Source organism: Centrocercus urophasianus, unplaced genomic scaffold, assembly GCF_019232065.1.
Source record: "Centrocercus urophasianus isolate 14NV4802_14NV808 unplaced genomic scaffold, USGS_Curo_1.0 seq_12, whole genome shotgun sequence".
Lineage (NCBI taxonomy): Eukaryota > Metazoa > Chordata > Aves > Galliformes > Phasianidae > Centrocercus > Centrocercus urophasianus.
In genome coordinates this window covers 6,569,972-6,589,941 of record NW_024884364.1, presented here as the reverse complement: position 1 = coordinate 6,589,941, position 19,970 = coordinate 6,569,972, and the positions used below count along the sequence as shown (strand labels likewise).

The 19,970-nt window shown below is 45.4% G+C and overlaps 1 protein-coding gene across 1 annotated transcript in view; it reads left to right on the top strand.

Moving 5' to 3' along the window:
* Nucleotides 1-18,639, top strand: part of GAP43 (growth associated protein 43) — a 53,502-nt gene extending 34,863 nt beyond the window's left edge. Inside the window, exon 3 of the mRNA XM_042810588.1 lies at nucleotides 18,518-18,639. Coding sequence (XP_042666522.1) covers nucleotides 18,518-18,606 — 89 coding nt within the window. The 3' untranslated portion in view covers nucleotides 18,607-18,639. The remainder of the gene's footprint in view (nucleotides 1-18,517) is intronic.
* The last annotated feature ends 1,331 nt before the right edge of the window (nucleotides 18,640-19,970 follow it).

The following is a 19,970-nucleotide window of genomic DNA, read 5'->3' as shown; positions in this document are numbered from 1 at the left end:
GCTGTTGCAGTATCAGGTGAGCCACTCCTCACTGATCATGGCAAACTGCATGGCTTTCCTGACCATGGGGAGGTTGTAAACAACAGCTTCACTATTGTTTGAATCTATATAGAATTCTCACAAATGGACAAAGTCTTGGACATGTATAGTACTAAACTTTCTAGGTGATGCCTACAGTGAGGTTTGCTGAGAGCATTATACTTCTACAGACCTCTATAGGAAAGAGCTCTTGAAGGCAGTACATGCAGATGGAGTTGAAGGCAGTACATACTGATGTCTTGTGTATTGCGTAGTGGTCACTCACACTAATACAGGTCTCTACAGCCAAAGTCCATGGTTAAACTGCCTAGGTCATGCTTTCAATCACTATGTCCTTGTTACAGTGCCTTCTGTAGTGACCTGCTACAGGCCATCTTCAGAAAATGCTCCAAAATCCCCACATGGAAGGAATCCCCTCTGCCATAAATGATAGCTAAATTTTTAGTGTAGGAAGTTTCAAATAGCAGACTCTTGGACAGAGCAGACAGACAATGAAATTTAAATGGCAGCTGTTTGCTGTAGCTCCCAGCTGTGCTCTGCAGCACCACCAGTGTCATCTCTTTGCACTGGGATCAAGTAGGCTGAACTTTGCAGACAGGTATAAGCTTGCAGAGTATCAGCTGGGATTTACAGATCCAAGAAGCGTCACTCTAGAGGTAGCAGTACTGACTCAGTGGTATAGATGACTGCAGAAAGAAATGGGACTGGGAAGGTTCAGCAAGTCAGAGGGATCAGATTAGTTCAACATTCCTTGAGTGCTGCATAATAGGTGCATTAATACTGGATTACCAGTGGCAGTTCAGCGATCGCTTCCAATCTGCAGCAGCTCCATGGAGCCTAGCAGGGTGAAGTTATAGAATAACTGCAGAGGGACATTAAAAGCTGCCAATACAAGTCAGACCTAACATTCATTTACTGTACTTCTCCTGCTGTGGCCAGCACCAAATGCTGCTATAGGCTCTCTACAGCTAGGACCCATCCCTGTCCTCTGCCACTTAGAATTTGATTTAACACCTGAAGTGTGATGTATCATCTCTTTCAATACTAATTATAACTAGGGCTTTATGTGGCATATATAAAAATACACAATATCTGATTAACTAAGTGTCAACAGCTTTCCCAACTCCAATCAACTGTACCATGTCTGGAAAGATTACCAATGAATTGGACATCATTGCCTGAAATATCTTTCTTTACTTGTGTTCATCACAGAGAGAACAAAAGCTTCTGATAGCCCTTTATGCTATTAAGCAACATTATGCTGTTGCTTATGGTATATGGTGTATTCTATAGGCATGTGCACAGATGGCACAGCACCACAGACCTTGCTATTTCACTCTCTCCTGACAAAAACACAAGCAATGTTTTCAGTTGCATTTTGTATGAAAGAATTCCAGGCTTTGTCTCTTGCTCCGAACTCCCCTTAAATCTACAAACGTTCTTTGTGAAACAGGGTGACAAACACTACATACATTAGTCCAGAAAAGGCTGTACTTGCTATGTATTTCCAGGAAGGCAGTATTTCTTCTGTGTTTCTCTTCATTCCAGCCCTTTTACACACTAACATATTTGTTTTTTGAACACAGCCACTCAATGATCGTGGATGACTGCAATGACATGTAGGTCCATTTTATACTTGAAAGGTGTCCTTTTTGTAAAAGCATAGCACAAATATATTCAGCCATATAGTTGTCTGTGAGACTTGGCAGTGGTCAGGAGAACCAAAGAAATTGAAATAGTTGCAGGAGGCCTACAAGTCAGTGGTGGACGTGAAGACAGCTACTAGAGTTGGCTTTGTGTGTAGGTTCCACCTCCAGTTCTGAACTTCCAATAGACCATCCGAAACCCCAACTCATGCAAGCTCAATTTGAACATCTCTAAGCACAGTGTATTTCTCAAGGCTACATTAATGCTGTAGATATAAAGGAGAACTTCCTAATTCCTTAGCTTTTCTCTCTGTTGATATTGAACTATTTTTCAGGCGGAAAAGTAGAGGAGATGGTTAATAATAAAGTATCAGAAAAAATTAAGTAATAAAGAGTGCTGTAGCTTTTCTCTGAAGGGGAATTTGATTTTGCAGGCAAGTAGATCTGTGGTTTTCTTCCCAACTAGATGATCCCTTCCCATATCCTTTAGCTCTAATACCCTACACCATATAAGGATCTTTGGCTTTATCATCTTCAACTGTGAATATGTGGTCTGTGAAAATGCTGCTTCTTCCTTTCTGTGGCCTATGTAATATCACTGTCAGCATGCAACATTGGACCAGGGCTTAAATCTCAGCTGAGGTTCTGGCAGCCAGGTGCCCATGCTGGACATTGGCCCTTTGCTGAGCTGCAGAGTATTCAGGGAAAGAACTAAAGAACTGGACAAGGACAAGAGATGCAAAGGAAATGTTGTTATCCTAATGATAGGAACAGTGAGACTCAAGGCTTCATGTAAATAAGCCTTAGATAGAGGTCATAAGGTCCCAATTAGCCAGTGTTCAAGTGACCACACGCTTCCAGCTGTACCTCAAGCAAACGAATCCTCTTTTCATTATGAAAGAAAACAGACGCTATTCAACCTCTTCATTTTCCTCCAGCAAGAAACAGTAATTGGAAATGCTATTAATGATGACTGGACATTACCTGTAACCTACAGGGCTTAATGAAGAAGAAAATTTCTCAAACATTTAGAAGAGCATCCCAATCCCTCTGTTAAAGCTGGGCAGTACTGCAGAACCAGAACTGACAATGCATTTCATGTATAAAGAAAGGGATGAGAGGGCAGGAGTGAGAGCAGTGGCTGGTGTGCAGTAGCATTCCCCAGTGCTGCTGACTTTGCAGAACTGTCTTAGCAGCTGTGAAAAATGTTTCAAAGATCTTACTAGATAGCTGATGGAAGACATGGAAAATGGGATAAAAGTAGTTAGAATTAAGGTGGTACAAAGTATTTTTAGAATACCGTTTTGGTTCTGAAGAGATTTGAGCACCTGTTGATTTGAAAATTATGCAAAACTCTAAGAAGGAGGAAGAAGGTTTGAATGCAAGCCTGTGTGGATGAAGTCCATAACTGCCTAGTGTTTTGGTGAATTTTAATACTTTATCCCCACATTCTGTCTGGCTTTAGGCATAAGTATATATTCTGGCTCTGACAACCTGTGTTGCCTATTCCAAAATTTGTCTTCAAGCTCCTGTTCTTTCTCTCTCCTTACTTCCATCTTTTACAGCCTGTTCGGAAGCAACACTCACTAATGGCAGCTGCAGCTTCAGAGCTGAAATATAAACCTCACCAATTTAAGTAAGGCTAGGATTTCACCTGTAATTTTAGCATTGGTGTTGTAAGAGATTCAGAATAATCTTCAGTCACCAATGCTGAAACAAGAGAGAAGCCATTGGAGATCCAGCCCTGGGCTGGAGTCTGCTCTGCTGCACTTCAGAAAAAAGTATGAGTTGAGGAAATCTGTGGTCTTAATCTCAGATTTGCTTGGAAATGATCTATTTGTTTCTTCCATTGTGACATGCTCAGTGCACTACTGTAATACAAAAGAGGGACAGCCAGCAGGGTGAGGGAGGTGACTGTCCCCCTCTAATCTGCTCTCCTGAGGCTTCATCTAAATTCAGGCCTGGGGACTCCAACACAGGAAGGACAAGGAGCAGATCCAAAGGAGGGCCACAGAAATGACCAGAGGTCACCTTGGCTGTGAAGAAAGGCTGAGGAAGCTGGACTGGTTCAGCCTGGAGAAGAGAAGGCTCCATGGAGACCTCATTGTGGCCCTTTCAGTATTTGAGGGGATCTTATAAACAGGACGGAGACCAATATTTTACATGGTCTGATAGTGATAGGACAAGGAGGAATGGTTTTAAACTAAAAGAGAGGAGATCTATGTTACCAGTTAAGAGGAAATTATTTACTCAGAGCACAGTGAGGCACTGGCTGCCTAGAGAAGCTGTGGATGTCCCATTCCTGGAGGCATTCAAGGTTGTGTTGGATGGGATCCTGGGCAGCTTGATCTAGTTACTGGAAACTCTGCCCATGGCAGGGGGTTGGAACTGGATGACAGGAAAAGGGGAAATGTTTTTAAACTGAAGGAAGGAAGATTTAGGTTAGATGTCAGGGGAAGATTTTTCACTGAGGAGTGGTGAGGTGCTGGAACAGGTTGCTCAATGAGGTTGTGGATGCCCCATCCTTGGAGATGTTCAAGACCAGGTTGTATGGAGCCCTGGGCAATCTAATCTAGTACTTGATCTAGTTGTTGGAAACACTTCGTGTGGAGGGATTGGGGGAGGAGGGGACTGGAATGTGGTGATCCTTGAGACCCTTCCAACTGCCATTCTGTGATTATATGATTCTGTGATTCTATAAATATTGGCCTTCTGCTTTCACTTGTGGTCAGAACTTGTGGCAGAAAGTTGCAACTCTGCTGTATTCACAGAGTGCTCCAGGTTGGCAAGCCAGTGGGACTGGTAAGATCCTGCAGCAATGTAAATGGTTTGGGCACATCCTTAAGCTTTTTTTGTGTGCATGAAGGTAGTAAGCACGAGCCCTTCCCTTCGCTACTGTCAGTTCTTTGTTTGTAGACCTGACAATGTGGCCAAACACAGCGCCAGGCACAGGGACTAAACTTCACTTCCTGTCTATGACACAACCCCTCCTAACGTACCTACAGCCCAGAAGCAAGGCACTGGGGAGAAACACACAGCCCTGCCACTGTACAGCACCAGTGCTGTGAGTGAATGGCTAGATTTGGTCTCAAGAGATACTAACTCAGTACTGTTCACTGCACTCAGTAAAGACACATAGAATGAGAAATAAAATGTTTCTTTCTGCCTTAGGCTACAAACCTTCACGGCTGAAGTCAAATGACTGAGAAAGATGGATGGAGTCACTGATGTCTACCTGAGGGAACAAGGAGAAAATTCCAGTCATTCCTGAATGATGTTGCATGGTTCTAGACTTCATTTCTAGCAAAACAAGTACACATGTTTCTGTCAAACAGAGGGCCTGAGCTTTACTGCAGTTTAGACTGCCTCCATGCAGAGCTTCTAAGTCCTGCCAGACTCTAATTTTTTTAATGAAACTTGTTTTCATTAAAGATCCCTTTAATTTCAACATCTTCTTCAATGACATAGATGATGGCATGGAGTGCACCCTCAGCAAGTTCGCAGATGACACCAAGCTGAGCGGTGCAGTTGATACAGTAAGGGGAAGAGAAGCCATCCAGAGGGACCTGGACAGGCTGGAGAAATGGGCCCATGAGAACCTAATGAGGTTCAACAAGGCCAAGCACAAGGTGCTGCATTTGGGCCAGGGCAATCCCAGTTATTTATACAAACTGGGAGAAGGTCTTCTTGAGAGCAGCCCTGCAGAGGACTTGGAAGTCCTGGTAGACGAGAAGACAGATGAACCAGCAGTGTGTGCTTGCTGCCTGGAAGGCCAACTGTGTTCTGGGCTGTGTTAGAAGAGGAGTGGCCAGCAGGGAGAGGGAGGTGATTGTCTCTATTTAGCTCTTGTGAGGCCCCATCTGGAGTACTGCATCCAGGCCTCGGGCCCCCAGAACAAGAAGGACGTGGAACTCATGGAACGGGTCCAGAGGAGGGCCACTAAGATGATCAGAGGGCTGGAGAACCTCTCCTATGACAAAAGGTTGAGGGAACTGAGAATGTTCTGGGGAGACCTCATTGTGGTCTTCCAAAATTTGAAAAGAACATATAAACAGGAGAGGGAAAGACAGATTACAAGGGTAGATAGTGATAGGACAAGGGGAATGGATTTAAACAGAGTCAGGGGAGGTTTAGGTTAGATATTAAGAGGAAGTTTTGCACTCAGAGGGTGGTGATGCACTGAACAGGTTGCCCAAGGAGGTTGTGGAAGCCCCTGGAGGCATTCAAGGCCAGGCTGGATGTGGCTCTGGGCAGCCTGGTCTAGTGGTCGGTGACCCTGCACGCAGCAGGGGGATTGAAACCAGATGATCACTGTGGTCCTTTTCAACCCAGGCCATTCTATGATTCTATGAATTTGTCAGAATGAAACATAACACACCAGAATCAGGAACTGTGGGATTTCTGAATGAAAGTAGTAAGAGAAACCTTTGTCTGCTTTTATAGTAGCAAGCATGTGAGGGGTCAGGTACTCCCTAAAGTGGCAGAAGACAGCATGTGTCTGTGCCTTGCATCAGGAAAATGAAATCAAATAAGCTTAGCAGCAGGGAAGACATCAGGCTGTTGGCTGTGCTGGATGTTTCTCTTGATGCCTCTTGCTGTAGTTGTTCCACTTCGTATAAATTATTTATTATTCATTGGGACCAAGATTGGGACCAAGCTTGATCTCCCCCTTTCCAGATGAGTATCCTCACTACCAGACTACGGAATCAATCTTTTTCTCTGGCCTAATGAATATTTAATGACTTATGGAAGTGGAACAGCTCCAGTAGGAGAGGAAGAGCGAGAGAGATATGTTCATTCACATGTATATCCCCCAACAACACTCAATGAGCAGCATGCAGGACCTGAGCCAAGAAACTTTCCAAGGAAAAACATCTGCCAGATGACCAAGGGAGACAACATGAGCACAAAGCAGTGGCCATTGTCTCTGCTTCAGTGCAATTTCTGAGCTGCTCAGGCCTGGTCAAGTTTATGCCTCGGATAAGAGAACATGAACCATAGAAATGAGCTTCAACTTCGCCAGTAACAACCAATGTGAACATGCTGCGCTACCATTCTGGGTATAACCTGGCTGTACCTCTGCAAGATGTCATTTGTAGCATTTGCAGCCACTCTGTTCAAAGAGACCAAATTCATTACTTTCCTAATTCAACTGTTATTGTGAAAAGCCAGTTAAACTGAAATGGCTGTTGTGGGGCAGCCGCCCTGATGTACTTGGTGCAGTGCTCACATTGGAGGACAGTACGTCCCTCCCATGAGAGCGATGTCTCTCCTTCCTGGGAGAAGATTGCTTTGCTGTGTTTTTTGTTACTGTTTTTGTGTTTGTTTTTTTCTTTAAAGCTGCCATATTTAGACTAAAACTAGAATTAGTGATGCTACTGCTGCTCCTTTCACAGCAAGAGATTTCTTAAGGCAGAACAGGCAAGTATGTTGCCTGGCCTTCTGCTGTAAAATAAGCTGGGTTCTCTCACATCACAACTCTTAGACATTGTCATAGGCACCTAAGGGAAGAGGTCCTCAACCAGGGAGGATCAGGCCTTTGCAGGGTTAGACTGAAAAGTGTCATTACCCATTCGCCTTTTCAGGATGGGTGCTGTTATTCCTGCTCTTTCCTGCCATGGAGGGCTGTGATTAAGCAGTCCCAAAGAACGGATTTGGATTTAAGAGGAAGGGTTTTCTGCACCAGCAGTGCCACTTCATGTTCTCTCCAGATGAGGATTTCCCCAGCAGACTACTTGCTTCACAGTGTCTTTTCCTGCGTCCAGGCTGTCACAATGCATGTGAAGACCTCTTCTCATTGAAAAGAACAGCAAAGGCTCCCAGTAATTTCAGTGGGAATAGTATTAATACCAAACTGCCTCCCAGAGAGCTGTGGGTGTATTTTGATGCTTATTCTGCACAAAACACATTGGGACCCTACAGGTCAGCATGTGGGAAATATTAACATCTTTGATGCAAAGAGCTCATACTGGTGACGTTGCAACTGCTGGGGGCAGTTATCAATGAAATGGCCGTGGAAGGCCTGACAACAAGTATTCATTTTAGCATCAAATTTGCAGAGCCTTGAAACAAACTAATGATCTCTAAATGAAATTTCCCTTTTGCTTCTGCATAAAATCGGAGGGTGGCAAAAGGAAGAAAAAGAGACATTTTATTTTCTCTCCTTGATTGTAATTCCCTGCCTTCAGCTAGATCAATATCATTTCTGCTGGAGATGGAGTCTGCCTCTGGTTTCCATGGCAATCTGAGTTGTTGGAGGCTTGCAGGCTCCATGAATCCCCAATTTATCAGCCTTCCAGGGTTTAATAATGGAGACTAGCAGTCAGGCAGCTTATGAATGGCACATGTCTTTTGGACTGGGGGAAGGGAGGCGGGAGTGTGGCTTATAGTAAGGGCTGCAGTAATTTGTTTTCCCGTCAGTGACAGCTGAAAGGGGAGGAGAACAAGGGGAGGAGCAGCACATTAATTCTGGATGCACCAAAGGAATTTCTAGACCTTTTTGCTGCAATTACAGAAAATTTCCTCTTCTGGCCCCTTTTCCCTTGCCAGTATTACCAAAGCAGGGGAGGAGAGCAACCTCACAGCCTGTCCCATGTGACAAGGTGGGTAGGAGCTGAAGACTGAGACCCAAAGGCTCCAGCATTGCATATTTCCTTCCTCTCCTGAGCCCTTGTTATTTCAGGATCAGCAGTGCATGAATGCCAGCAGGCTGCCACTGTTTTGGGTTCATTTTTTTCCCCTACTGATCCTACCACAATTGCCAGGCTGATCAGCAGAGCTGTCACTCTCTGTGTATCTGCCAGGACTCTCCAAATGTGCACCTCCATCTCCAAAGTGCTGTAAGCTTCATTCCCTGAATTAATTACTTTTCTGGGATTGTCCCGATTGTACAGGACTCACTAGCAATCACTTCAGTCAGGCTGCTTTTGGCTCACTTGCCCATGATCAGTTCCGAGTATTTCCATTCCCTCTTATCTTTCCTCTGATTTCTCCTCTATGATCTCACAGGGCAACAATGGTAGAGAGGCTAAAGAATAAATGGATGCATCTTGAGAAGACCTTGGTACTCTTTCCATTCACATTCCCCGTTTCCAAACCATTCTCCAGCATTTAATCCAACTTAGGAGGAAAAGATGGGTGGCACAAAAGAGTACTCTTGTATGATGAGACGGGGACATCTTGTTTTTCAATGCGTATGCCAAGAACAGCTGCCAAGAGTTACATTCCACAGCTGGAAGCCAGTAAAAACCTCTGTATTCAAGCTGTTTAAATCACAAGGTATTTAATTAATTAAAAAGAGTTGCCTTTATAGTGTGCAGGACCTCTGTGAAATCTACTGGAGTAGTGAATGTGAAGAGCAAGGAATAACTGCTAGGTTATTTCTTCTCAGGTATTCCTATTTCAGAGAGGTAAAGTTATAAATGCTGTTCTTCTACCTGCTGTCTTGTGATGGCTGGCTGGTAACATTGCTGAGGTTGCTGCACTTCCAGTTTTAGCCTGAAATTAGGGAATTTCAGAAATCACAGACCTTTTTCTGAACACCAGGACCAAGTTGCTGCCCCTATGAAAATGCTGTTGGAAGAGGAGACTCAGCCACAGGGGAATACCACAGGCTCTTGTATGTCTGCATCCCAGCTCCTCATACTGTGTCTCTAAAATGCAGATAAAAGCCCTTGCTTCCCCACTGGGAGGACACAATAATTAAATACATCCACAATTGTGAGTTAGGTCATTGTTATGGTGATAAAGATCACATAAATACATTGCTGTCTGCCTATAGATATTTGGGAAGGTCACAATGAAGAGGGCTCTTAAGTTTCACATAGATCTGGATGCGTCACAAATGTATGATTTGGGGATTATACCTTATAAAATAAGCTTTTTTAGAAGGGATAGGCAAGGTAGGAGGGGCAGGGAAGTTGCGCTCTATGTTAAGAAGTGGATACACAGTAAAGAGCTGCCTCTGAGAAACAGCCCTGACCAGACGGAGAGTTTGTGGATTAAAATTAGGGATTGGACCAATAAAGAACACCTGGTGGTCAGGGTCTACTACACTCTGCTTGATCACGGGGAGCCTGTTGACTAGGTTTTCTTGCTTCAGCTACAGGAGGCGTCACTCGCAGGTTCTCATACTAATGGGGGACTTCAACCACCCAGATGTCTGCTGGGAAATGATATAGCAAGCTGCAAGCAATCCAGGATACTCCTGGGTTTCATTAAGGATAACTTTCTGGTCCAGGTATTGGACAGACCAGCCAGAGGTAAAGCATTACTGGACTTGGTGCTCAGCAGTGCAGCAGATATCATTAAATATACTAAAACTGCAGGCAGTCTGGGCTGTAGTGATCATGGCATGATCAAGTGTGTGAGCTTGAGCAATGTGGGCCTGGCAAAGAGCAGGAGTGAAATTCTCGCTGTTTCAGGAGTCATTGGATGAGATCTTCTGGGAAACTGTCCTTAGGAACAAAGAAATGGAACAGACCTGTCAGCTCTTTGAGGACACCTTTCTGAAAGCACAAGAGCTCTCCATCCCTCAGCATAAGACATTAAGTAGAGGAGGCAGGAAACTGGCATGGTTGAGCAAGGACCTACTGGACTAACTGAGGGAAAAGATGGAAATGTATATGCACTGGAAACAAGGATGGGTGGCCAGGAAAGAATACAGGGATGCCATTCAGACATGCAGAGATGGGATCAGGAAAGCCAATGTATTGATGGAATTGAAGATGGCAAGACATGAAAAGTAACAGGAAGGGATCTTTCCGATACATGCATCAGAAAAGACAGGCAAAGGAGAGTATATCTCCTCTGATAAATGAGAAGAGAGATCTGGCTTCAACAGATATGGGGAAGGCTGAGGCACTAAGCAAGTTCTTTGTCTTGGTCTTCACTGACAGTCATGCTTTCCATACCTCCCGTATGTACAAGTTGACAGGGTTAGACAACATGCATGCCAGAGTCCTGAAGGAATTGGCTGATGTTGTTGCCAAGCCATTTTCCATCGTATTTGAAAAGTCATGTCTGTCAGAGGAAGTCCCTGTTGACTGGAAAAAGGAAACATCTCTCCCATTGTTAAGGAAGATGAGCCTCACATCTTGAGGATCATGGAACAGATCCTCCTGGAAGAGATGTTAAGGCACATGTGAGCAAGAAAGTGAACTGAAACAGCCAGCATGCTTTCACCAAGTGCAGATCATGCCTGACCAATCTGTTGACTTTCTACCATGAAGTGAGGGCATTAGTGGACAAAAGAAATGCAACTGATGTCATCTGCATGGACCTGTGCAAGACTTTCAACATGATCTTGAACCACATTCTTGTCCCTAAATTGGAAAAATATGGATTTGGAAGCAATACTATTTGGTAGATAAAAAGTTAGTTGGATGGTCACAGTCAGAGGGTTCTGGTCAATGGTTCTTTGTTTAAGTGGAGACTGGTGATGAGTGGTGACCCATGGGTCCATCTTGGGACTGGTGCTCTTCAACATCCTTATGAATGACATAGACAGTGGGATGGAGTGTACCATTATCAAGTTTGCAGATGGTATGGTTGATGTAATAGAAGAAAGGGATGCCATCTGGAGGAACCTGGACAGGCTTGAAATTGGGCCCACGTTAATCTAATGAGGTTCAACAAAATCAAGAGCAAGGGGCAATCCCAGATATGTGTACAAACTGGGAGAAGAATTCAACAGCCCTGCAGTGGAGTTAGGTGTCTTGGTGGATGAAAAGCTGAACATGAGCCTGAAGTGTGTTTGCTTGAAGCTGGAAGGCCAAGAGTACCCTGGGCTGCATCAAAAGAGAAGTAGGGAGAGGGAGGTGATTGTTCCCCCCCTTCTTGTCCGCAGCACAAGAAAGATGTGGAGCTGTTGGAGCTGTCTAAGGAGGGCCACAAAAATGATCAAAAGCCTGGAGCACTTCTCATAGGAAGAAAGGTTGAGAGATTTGGGCTTGCTTATCTTGGAGAGGAAAAGGCTCTGGGGAGACCTCATTGCGAGCCATCTGCCTCTGAGGCACTCTCACACCAAAAAAGCTCCTTTGCCTCCTCTTCAACTACTGTGTCACTCTTGGACTGCATTTGCTGTAGCTGTGATGGCAGCTGAGAGAGAACTATGACTGAAAAACCTAACCACTTTGGTAAGCTGTAGGCTTCTTCCCGTTGTAGCTGTCTGCAACGGCCCTGCCATAGGTGCTGTATGTGGGCCCAAAGTGCTGTCAATAGGCAGTGATCACACACCTGCCAGCAGCTGGCATGTCATTTGTCTCAGCCTTCAGGTTTGGCTGCCTCTGTGTGCAGGAAGGAAACAGCAGCAGAAGAAAGGACAGCCGCTCCTTTCCCAGTTCTCCAGGAAGCAGAAATATTTGCAAATGTAGCTGTAACAGGGTTAACACCTCCCATTTGCGAAGAACATCTCCCTTTTTCTCTCCCCACCCTCATGCTGCACCACTTCCTTTTCTCTGGAGACCCCGCAGCTTCTGCCCATCCGCCCAAGTTGAGTGTTTCCATGGCAACCCGGCAGCTGGTGTCTAGACACTGGGAAAGATGCTGGGCCATGGAGCTGCAGCCCTTCGCAGCCCCTCCCTGAGCCCATCACCCACTCCTCCCTTCCCACCTCCTGCACGCACAGATGCCAACGCAGGGTGGGATTTCGGTGGTGCTGGGGAAGAAAGGGAAGGAGGGAAAATCCCTAAGCTACGAGCTGGGCATCCTGACAAAGTGCAAATGTGTCTGGGAGGACAGATCTGGGGCTGGTTGTCCTCCGAGTATTGATCTGAAGTGGAAGGAGGAGGCTGCCCAAGCTGGGCCCGCAGTCATCAGCTGTGGCACTGGCAGAAGTGGCTTTTCCTCTCTCTGTTGGTACAATTGGGGTTGGCATACACGAGGCTGAAACAGAGGTGATGTGGTGCAGGAGTGGGAGGCCAAAAATGCTATGTGTTGTGGCCACATTCACCTTTTTGTTCAAATCTTCACCCCTTCCCCAGCATATGGGCCTTCATTACCAGCAGGATCCGTGAACACAACACATTCTACTTCCCTGCTGCTTTGCCTTGGGTCTGCCCATAGCGAGCAAGGGATTCCCTAGGCTTCTGGGAAAAGTCTGTCAACCCCTCTCCCTGGAACAGGAACAGTCACTTGTCCAAATTCCGCAGCTCTTCACTTCCCAGCATAAATTTGTCGATCCACAGAAGCAGTGAGCGGACAGGGCGCAGGATTTTAGAGCTGTGTATGGTGCATAGCAGGGCTGACTGCAATAGGCTAACTTGGATCAGGAAGGGAGCTGTATAAGCAACAGCTCTGAACCCGAGCTGCATCTGATTTCAGCAATTTCAGACCTACCATAGACTGCCTGGAAGCAGCTTCTGGCTGGCAAGAAGGACAGATGGATCGGGACAGATGAATCAAGCTGTGAAGCCTGGATCCAAATCTGGACCCAAATGTCATTAAAACTAGGAGATGCTTGGGTCACAGATTTCAAATGGGGCCTCCCTGTATTCCTTACCTTCCAAAAAATTCCCCTCTCTGAAGTAAACGGGGGCTGCTTATAACAGGGCAGCAAAACCCAGATTAATATTTGGAAGCAAAGAGGAGACCAGACAGGGTGCAGGCTTTCACTCCCATTTCTGGCCAAGCTGTAGCTGGCAGAGGGCAGAGAGAAAAAGGAGTTGAGTATGGCAAATGGACCCACATTGTGGCCAATGCTTGAGAAAGAGCAGCTGTTGAGGAGGGATGGGCAATGCATTAGCACGCAGACATGTTCAAGCCACACAATCAATATCAGCAATAATTATGCAAACAGTGGGAAAGCAGCAGAAGCAAAATTCCTGCATCTGTAGTAGAGTCCCAGAGTGTTTGTGCAATTTCTTTTATTTTGGCATCAGCTGTGGTAATTTGAAGATCTACGATGGAACAGAAAAGAAAAGGAAAACAAAACCCAAGCCACCAGCCACAAAAGAAATGATCAGAAGAGAGGTTACTGCTACTCTGGTCATAAACTGATGTCTGCTCTGATTTAATTAATCTTGGCAAGTCAGATGGGAGCTGGGCAGGTCCCAAGAGACAGTATTTTACCTGGAAATCCACTCAACCTAATTTCACTAATGTAGGGCAGTGGGGAGACTTGGAGAGAAGCCTGCATGCTCAACCATTAGAGTGCAGCACAGGCAAAGGCAGCTGGAGGTGCCACCATCCAGCCATGCTGTTGCCTGCACGCTTGCTGCGGCTCCACAGCATCCAGAGCTGCACATGTTCAAGATGTTTGCTCACCAGCAGAGCTTATGGATATGATTCTCATCATTTCCAGGAAATAGAGTGCTGAGGGGCAGAAGCTCCCTAAAGACCCTATTTCATCAAGGATCTGTAGTTTATTTATGTATCATTTCTCTCCCATGGACAAAGCATTTAAAATTCCCTGTCAGGTGCGAGCTCTAGGTATGAGGCAACTGTCAAGACAGAGCCCTTAAGCTGGGAAGCAAGCACACTTCAGTCCCTCCCATCAAACAGCCCTATCCTTGAAGCACTTGCATGGTCACAGCCTAGGGTTTGTCCAAGGCTGTCCAAAAGGTTTTTGTACTTACTGACAGTCAGTCACTGACAACGTCTGAACATTTCTGAAGTCCAAAGAGTGGATGTGAGCACAGCGAGGCAGTGGGTCGTGCTTCAGCAGTGGCAAAAAAAGCATCGGGGCACCTTAGCTGGTGCAGATCTTGATGAGTGTGGCATGCAGGCTCATGCCAAACCACCAACATCCTCTGATGTCATGGGCCAATGTAATAAAATATGAGCCATTACTTTTGAAGCAGCCCTTAGAGGTTCAGTTAATAGCCTCAAAAATGCCATGTTTATCTTCAGTAATTGGAAAGGGAGAGCAGGGTGAGAAGACCAGCTGATGATGTCTGTGCATGGCTGCCAGGTGATGAATAGGGTCCCTATCCTCTCTATCCTCTCTTACTTCAACATTCCTATTTTGTGATGTCTCCCAGTGCATCTTTCTGCTGCCCTGGTCCAGGCCCATCTTAAAGGATAAGTCAGTGCCACTTGTTTGTTCTCTTCACTGAGGGTGGACACGGGCACTCTGGTCTTTCTGGTTGAGACCTCACAATGCTTGCATGTTCTGAAGGGGCAGCTTTAGACAGGTAGAAATTTTACCACTTGGGATGGCATGCTGTTGTTCCTCAAGCAGGGTGCAGAACATTTCACCTCGATGCCCTGAATTCTCACCTGCTTTTTTTTTGTCACCTTTTACACCTAGTTCAACAAAGTGCAAAGTGAATGTGAAATATCAAGGTTGTACAGGTCTGGCTGTGTAACTGTACCTGTCCATTACAAATCAACATGTGCAACAGCCCAGAGTTCAAGGCAGTGGGAAATCAAGCCTGATATCCAGGGAGAGAGGAAGAAAGCTCCTCTCTGATCTATGAGATCCCCCAGGATACGTCTGTAATAATCTCCCCAGGGATACCTGGCAGACTTTACTGGGACGCTGAAAACTAGGTTGGAGAAAACCCCCGAGAACATACTGCAGAAATAACCTGCATCAAACAAACCGGTGAAGGGTGAGTCAGGCAAAACCGTTTCGTCTCTCCTTGTGAATCATAAACTGCTATTAACTGGCCCTGATGTCAGTAGGGTTGTGCTGCAATGCTCCCATTGCTCGGGGAGAACCCTCTTCTTTTCACTGCTGTGATTTAGCAGTGCCACAGCTTGAACTTCATTTTTTATGCTGAATTGTTTATCCTTTGTGATGTTACCTCTTGCTGAAACTCATTACTGAATAATAACACCAGGTTGCTTCTTTTCCCTTGTCTTAAAGATCAATGGAACTGTGCTAAAGCTGCTAGGAAGTGAGACGTAGGTTAGTGGCAGCAGGGTGCACGTGCGGGTATGGTATTTCCCCTCATTTCAAAACCATGTACAATTAAAAGGAGAGTGGCTAGATGAATTTGGCTTGATAGCTCTTGTTAGAAAGATACAGCTCTTATTTATACTTGGGCCATTAACAAAAGGTGAAAAGTGACTCAAGATTGCGTTCAGCATATGTTTGGTTTTTTTTCTGATTCCTTTCTGTTCTGCAGAGGACTTGAATATGTAATGAAGTGACTTTATAGTCTTTCTGCTGCTCCCTGACCTTAGAGTCAGTCTAGGCTATTTCAGCATGGCAGAAGTCAGTGCAATGTCTGCCTACTGCCAACTGCCTCCAGAGAAGTACAGGGTAGACAGCAAGGCCCCTGTGCAGCAAGGAAATTCCTCTGCCAGCCAAGGCCCTATAGGTGCCACAGACAGTCCCCTGGAAATTAGATTTGCCACTGTGGTGAGCCAGCAGGGTCAGTATCGTGAGCAATCCCACATCATTCCCCCATTTTGAATGCAACCAGAATTCCTGTTCACATCACTAGAACAATTGTCGAAAGCCTATAGTGCTATATGATCCTACTTCTGTAGAACCAGGACCCCAGTTTTAACTGCAGTGAGGGAATCTTTGCAACATAATGGTTTGTATGGCTTGGGCAAGGCTCTCACTATGGACAGCAGGAACTCAGGACCTCCCAGTGTCTGTCCCTGTGCTTGTTGCATTGTGTGCCCTTCTGTTACACTGTCTTGAGAAGGCTGTGGGGACTCTTGGCTGAAATCTGTGTGCATTTTCACTAAGAAGAAGCAAAAAGTTTTAAACACATGTTTAAAATATGAAATGTGGCTGGGATTGTGTTCCTTATGCTGAGTTGCTGATCCTTTGCTGATCTTCCATTTATCTTGCATTTACGTATGGGAAAACAGACCTTTTGTCTTACTGGGATCTAGACTAACAAAGCTACTGGCTAAATGATACTGTTTTGGCCTACACTGAGATGTAGATGGCCTTGCACGTCCTCAGCTCCATAATTCAACATGTGCCCTGCTGTGAATGCCTTGGAGAAGAGCAGGATAAAAGAGATTCCCTGCCCTCTATGGGGAGTGTGATTGAATCATTCGGAAACATTAACCAAACTAAGGCAAATTAGTCTGCTTTGCAATCCAATCCATTTTTACATCCCATTTTTATCAGTAGTCTATTTTGTCTTTGGTTCATTGTTGTACCTGTACTATATATAGAAAGGGTCTTTAAGAAGCACTCTATTTTGTTGCTCAGTATCAGGGGAAAGCAAGTGCATAGAAGCTTTTGCTGGCTGGCAATGCAGGATCTCAGGCCATGGTATTGGGTGGTGGGGATGTTCTTGAAGAATTTTTCTTACTGGAAAATCAATGTCTGAAGTTCATTAAGACAGAAAGTGTTTTAAGTTCCAAAAGCAGAGCAGTTGATAAAGTTGATTTAGGTTGGGATGTTACACCTTAAAGGTGATGCACGTGGAAATGGTGCATAGGAAGGCATAAAAAGAGAGGCTAAGGAGCTGAGGCAGAGAGGGGTGTGAGAGCTGCGGCACCTGCTTCCAGTGCTGGAAGCAAATACAAGTCTGCCATCTGATGGCATCGAATGGACCAGGCAAAAATGCATCATCGGCCTCAGTCAGGAATGGTTCACATCCCATTTAGTATTCTGACTAGTGATAAACATGGATGAGAGGATGCTTACCTTCACAAACTAAACATTGTCACGTGAACATCTGTAATGTTAAGCTGACAAAAAGTGGGCCATACTGTGGTTTTTTAATATTCCAATTAGCTTTGCTCCAGACAGCTCTCAGACACATCCTTTCTTGTTCTGGAGTGCAAGGATTTAGCCATATGTACCTGAGTTGAGTAGTGCCATGTAGCTTCAGGGCAAGAGAGCAAACCCCGGCCTATTTTATTTGCCATTGTAACACAAGATGATAGCCCATCTCAGAAGCCAGGAAGTGGTTTGTTCAACGGTACCCTTGAGCCCACCAGAAATACATAGATGATGTAGAGGTATATCGAGCACCAGTGCTGCAGTATGTGACATATCAGTCCTGTACCCCATCTTGCACCACCAGCCCTTTGGCACTTCTTTTCTCTATTGTTTATAATAAATCTGGAGTGATGATCCTTGCTTGACTTCTCCACAGTGTCAGTGCATATGTTTAGGTGGGTTGAGGAGTAGTAAGCATGGAATGGCGAGAATTGGCAGACCAACCACTCCAGTGCACTAAGACCTTAGCATTATCCTGCAACCCTTTGGTGAACCACTGTCTTGTTCCTCCTGACTGCCTCTGTCTTCCCCTCCCTGATGGTTTGTTTACTGTGGGATTGCAGATCCACCCTCCATTTGCTATCACTGCTTCCCCCGATGCAGCTCTGCCTTTGGAAGGAGAGGCCAGAAAACTGGAGAGAAAGACAACCTCCTGTCCAAAGGCTCCCATTCGTTATTTCTGTTTGGTGTAAGAGGAATCTGAGTTACAGGTTACAATTTTTATTTTCCCTCTTCCAAGCTTCTGAGAAGTTCAGTAGCAGCAATTAGAGCTGAGAAATTCAATGGTGATTGGCACAGCCAGTGGGTGTAATAAAAGGATAATTCAGACATTGGATCTAGCTGGTTTCACCCTACAAGCCAAGAGCTTCATCAGTGCGTGTGGTGAAATGAATGAGAGTTGACTGACACATCAGCAGGAGGCTGGGCTTAGGGCTCTAGGCAGCTCCTCCCAGTTGCATCGGGTTTCTGGTAGGGCTGGAGATTTCATGTGAGAGCCATGCACCCATCTGCTAGGCTGAACCTGGGCATCTTCTTCCCATGCCACAGAAATGCTAGAAACCTTGAGACCTGGGTCTCCTTTGGGAGAGAGAAGCCAAAAGCCCAGCAGTTTTCTTGTGCATGACTGCATGCATGTGCAGGATGCTCTAGATTGTGGCTGACTAATGCTGAATCATCTCTTTCCCACTAGATGCTGTAGAAGAAACCAAACCTACTGAAAGTGCCCAGCAGGAAGAGGTGAAAGAAGAAGAGAGCAAGGCGGACCAAGAAAATGCCTGAACATTAAGAAATGACTCCCCGTTGCCCCTCCCTCCCTCCCCCTATCCTCTATCCTTCCTTCCTGCCCCGATCTTGATCTCCCCCCTTCCTGCTCACGTCTGTGAGCCTGTCCGTCCCTCTCCCATTCCCACTTAAACCCTTTTTCTCTCTGTGTGGCAAACATTTAAAGAAGAAAAAAAAAAAAAAAAAAAAAAAAAAAGCAGGAAAAATCCCAGTCAAACAGTGTGGCTTAAACATTTCTTTGTTTCTTGGTGTTGTTATGGCGAGTTTTTTGGTAATGATGATCCAATCATTTTGGGAAAATTCTTGCACTGTATCAGAGTTCTTTGACCTGGCGCGTGCGTGTGTCTGTCTGCCCACCGCGAGCGCTCTCTCTCTCTCTCTCCTCTCTCTCTTCTCCAAGTGTGTGTGTGCAATGTTCCGTTCATCCGAGGAGTCCAGACTTACTGAGTGAGTTAAAACAAAAGCAAAGCAGGAAAAAAAGAATAGTAATCCTTTTCTTCCTTTTTCAATGTGATGGAATGAACGAAAGAAAAACAAACAAACTTAACAAAACGAATGAACAAACAATAGTACTAAATCCCATTTTCTTTTCAGAACTAGAACAACAGCAACAACAACAAAAAAAAATGTGCCAATTAGCATAATGCTTGGCTCCAGGCTCCTTTTTCAAACTGAACAATAATTATAATAAATGAGAATAATGATCATTAACATAACCGTGTCGCATTTCTATGCTGCTGTACGTCCTGCTGGCCTCTGTGCAGACTGCTCTTTGGTGGCCTGCTTGCTGCGTGGCCCCACTCTGCTCTTCAGCCACTGCTCTACCATCGGTCAGTGGCCAAGCACTCTCCTCCTTGGCATCACTCAGGGGATTTTCAAGGGAAGCAGGCTTTGATTTTGAGTGAGGCATCAGCTCTGAGTGAGGCATTAGCTTAAGAAAAGTAGCAAAATTGATCTTGGGAAAGAACAAAAGAAGTGCGCTTCCAGGAGTCCTCTAAGTCCTGTTTTAGGGGAGCACAGTGACCTCAGAGGAGTGATCCCAGGCAGCCCCGTGGGTGCCATCTGAAGGACCTGCTTTGGTCCATGCTGAAACTCTGAGCCCTGCCAAGAAATGCATTGAGAGCCAGGAAGGGCCAGGTCCCCACTGGAGTTTGCCTCACTGGGATGGAAATTAAGAAGTTGTTGACTGATGTGACGTTGTTCTCCAAAGATGGTCTGTTTGGCAAAATGTACTGGGGCAGTGCAATAAGTGCATAGGCATGTGGTCATGGCAAGGTCTGGTGGTGTCAGAAGCAGCCAAAAGCACTTGGAGAAATTTTTGTCCCTTGCTGCCTGGTAAAACCTAGGTTTAGTCACCCAGC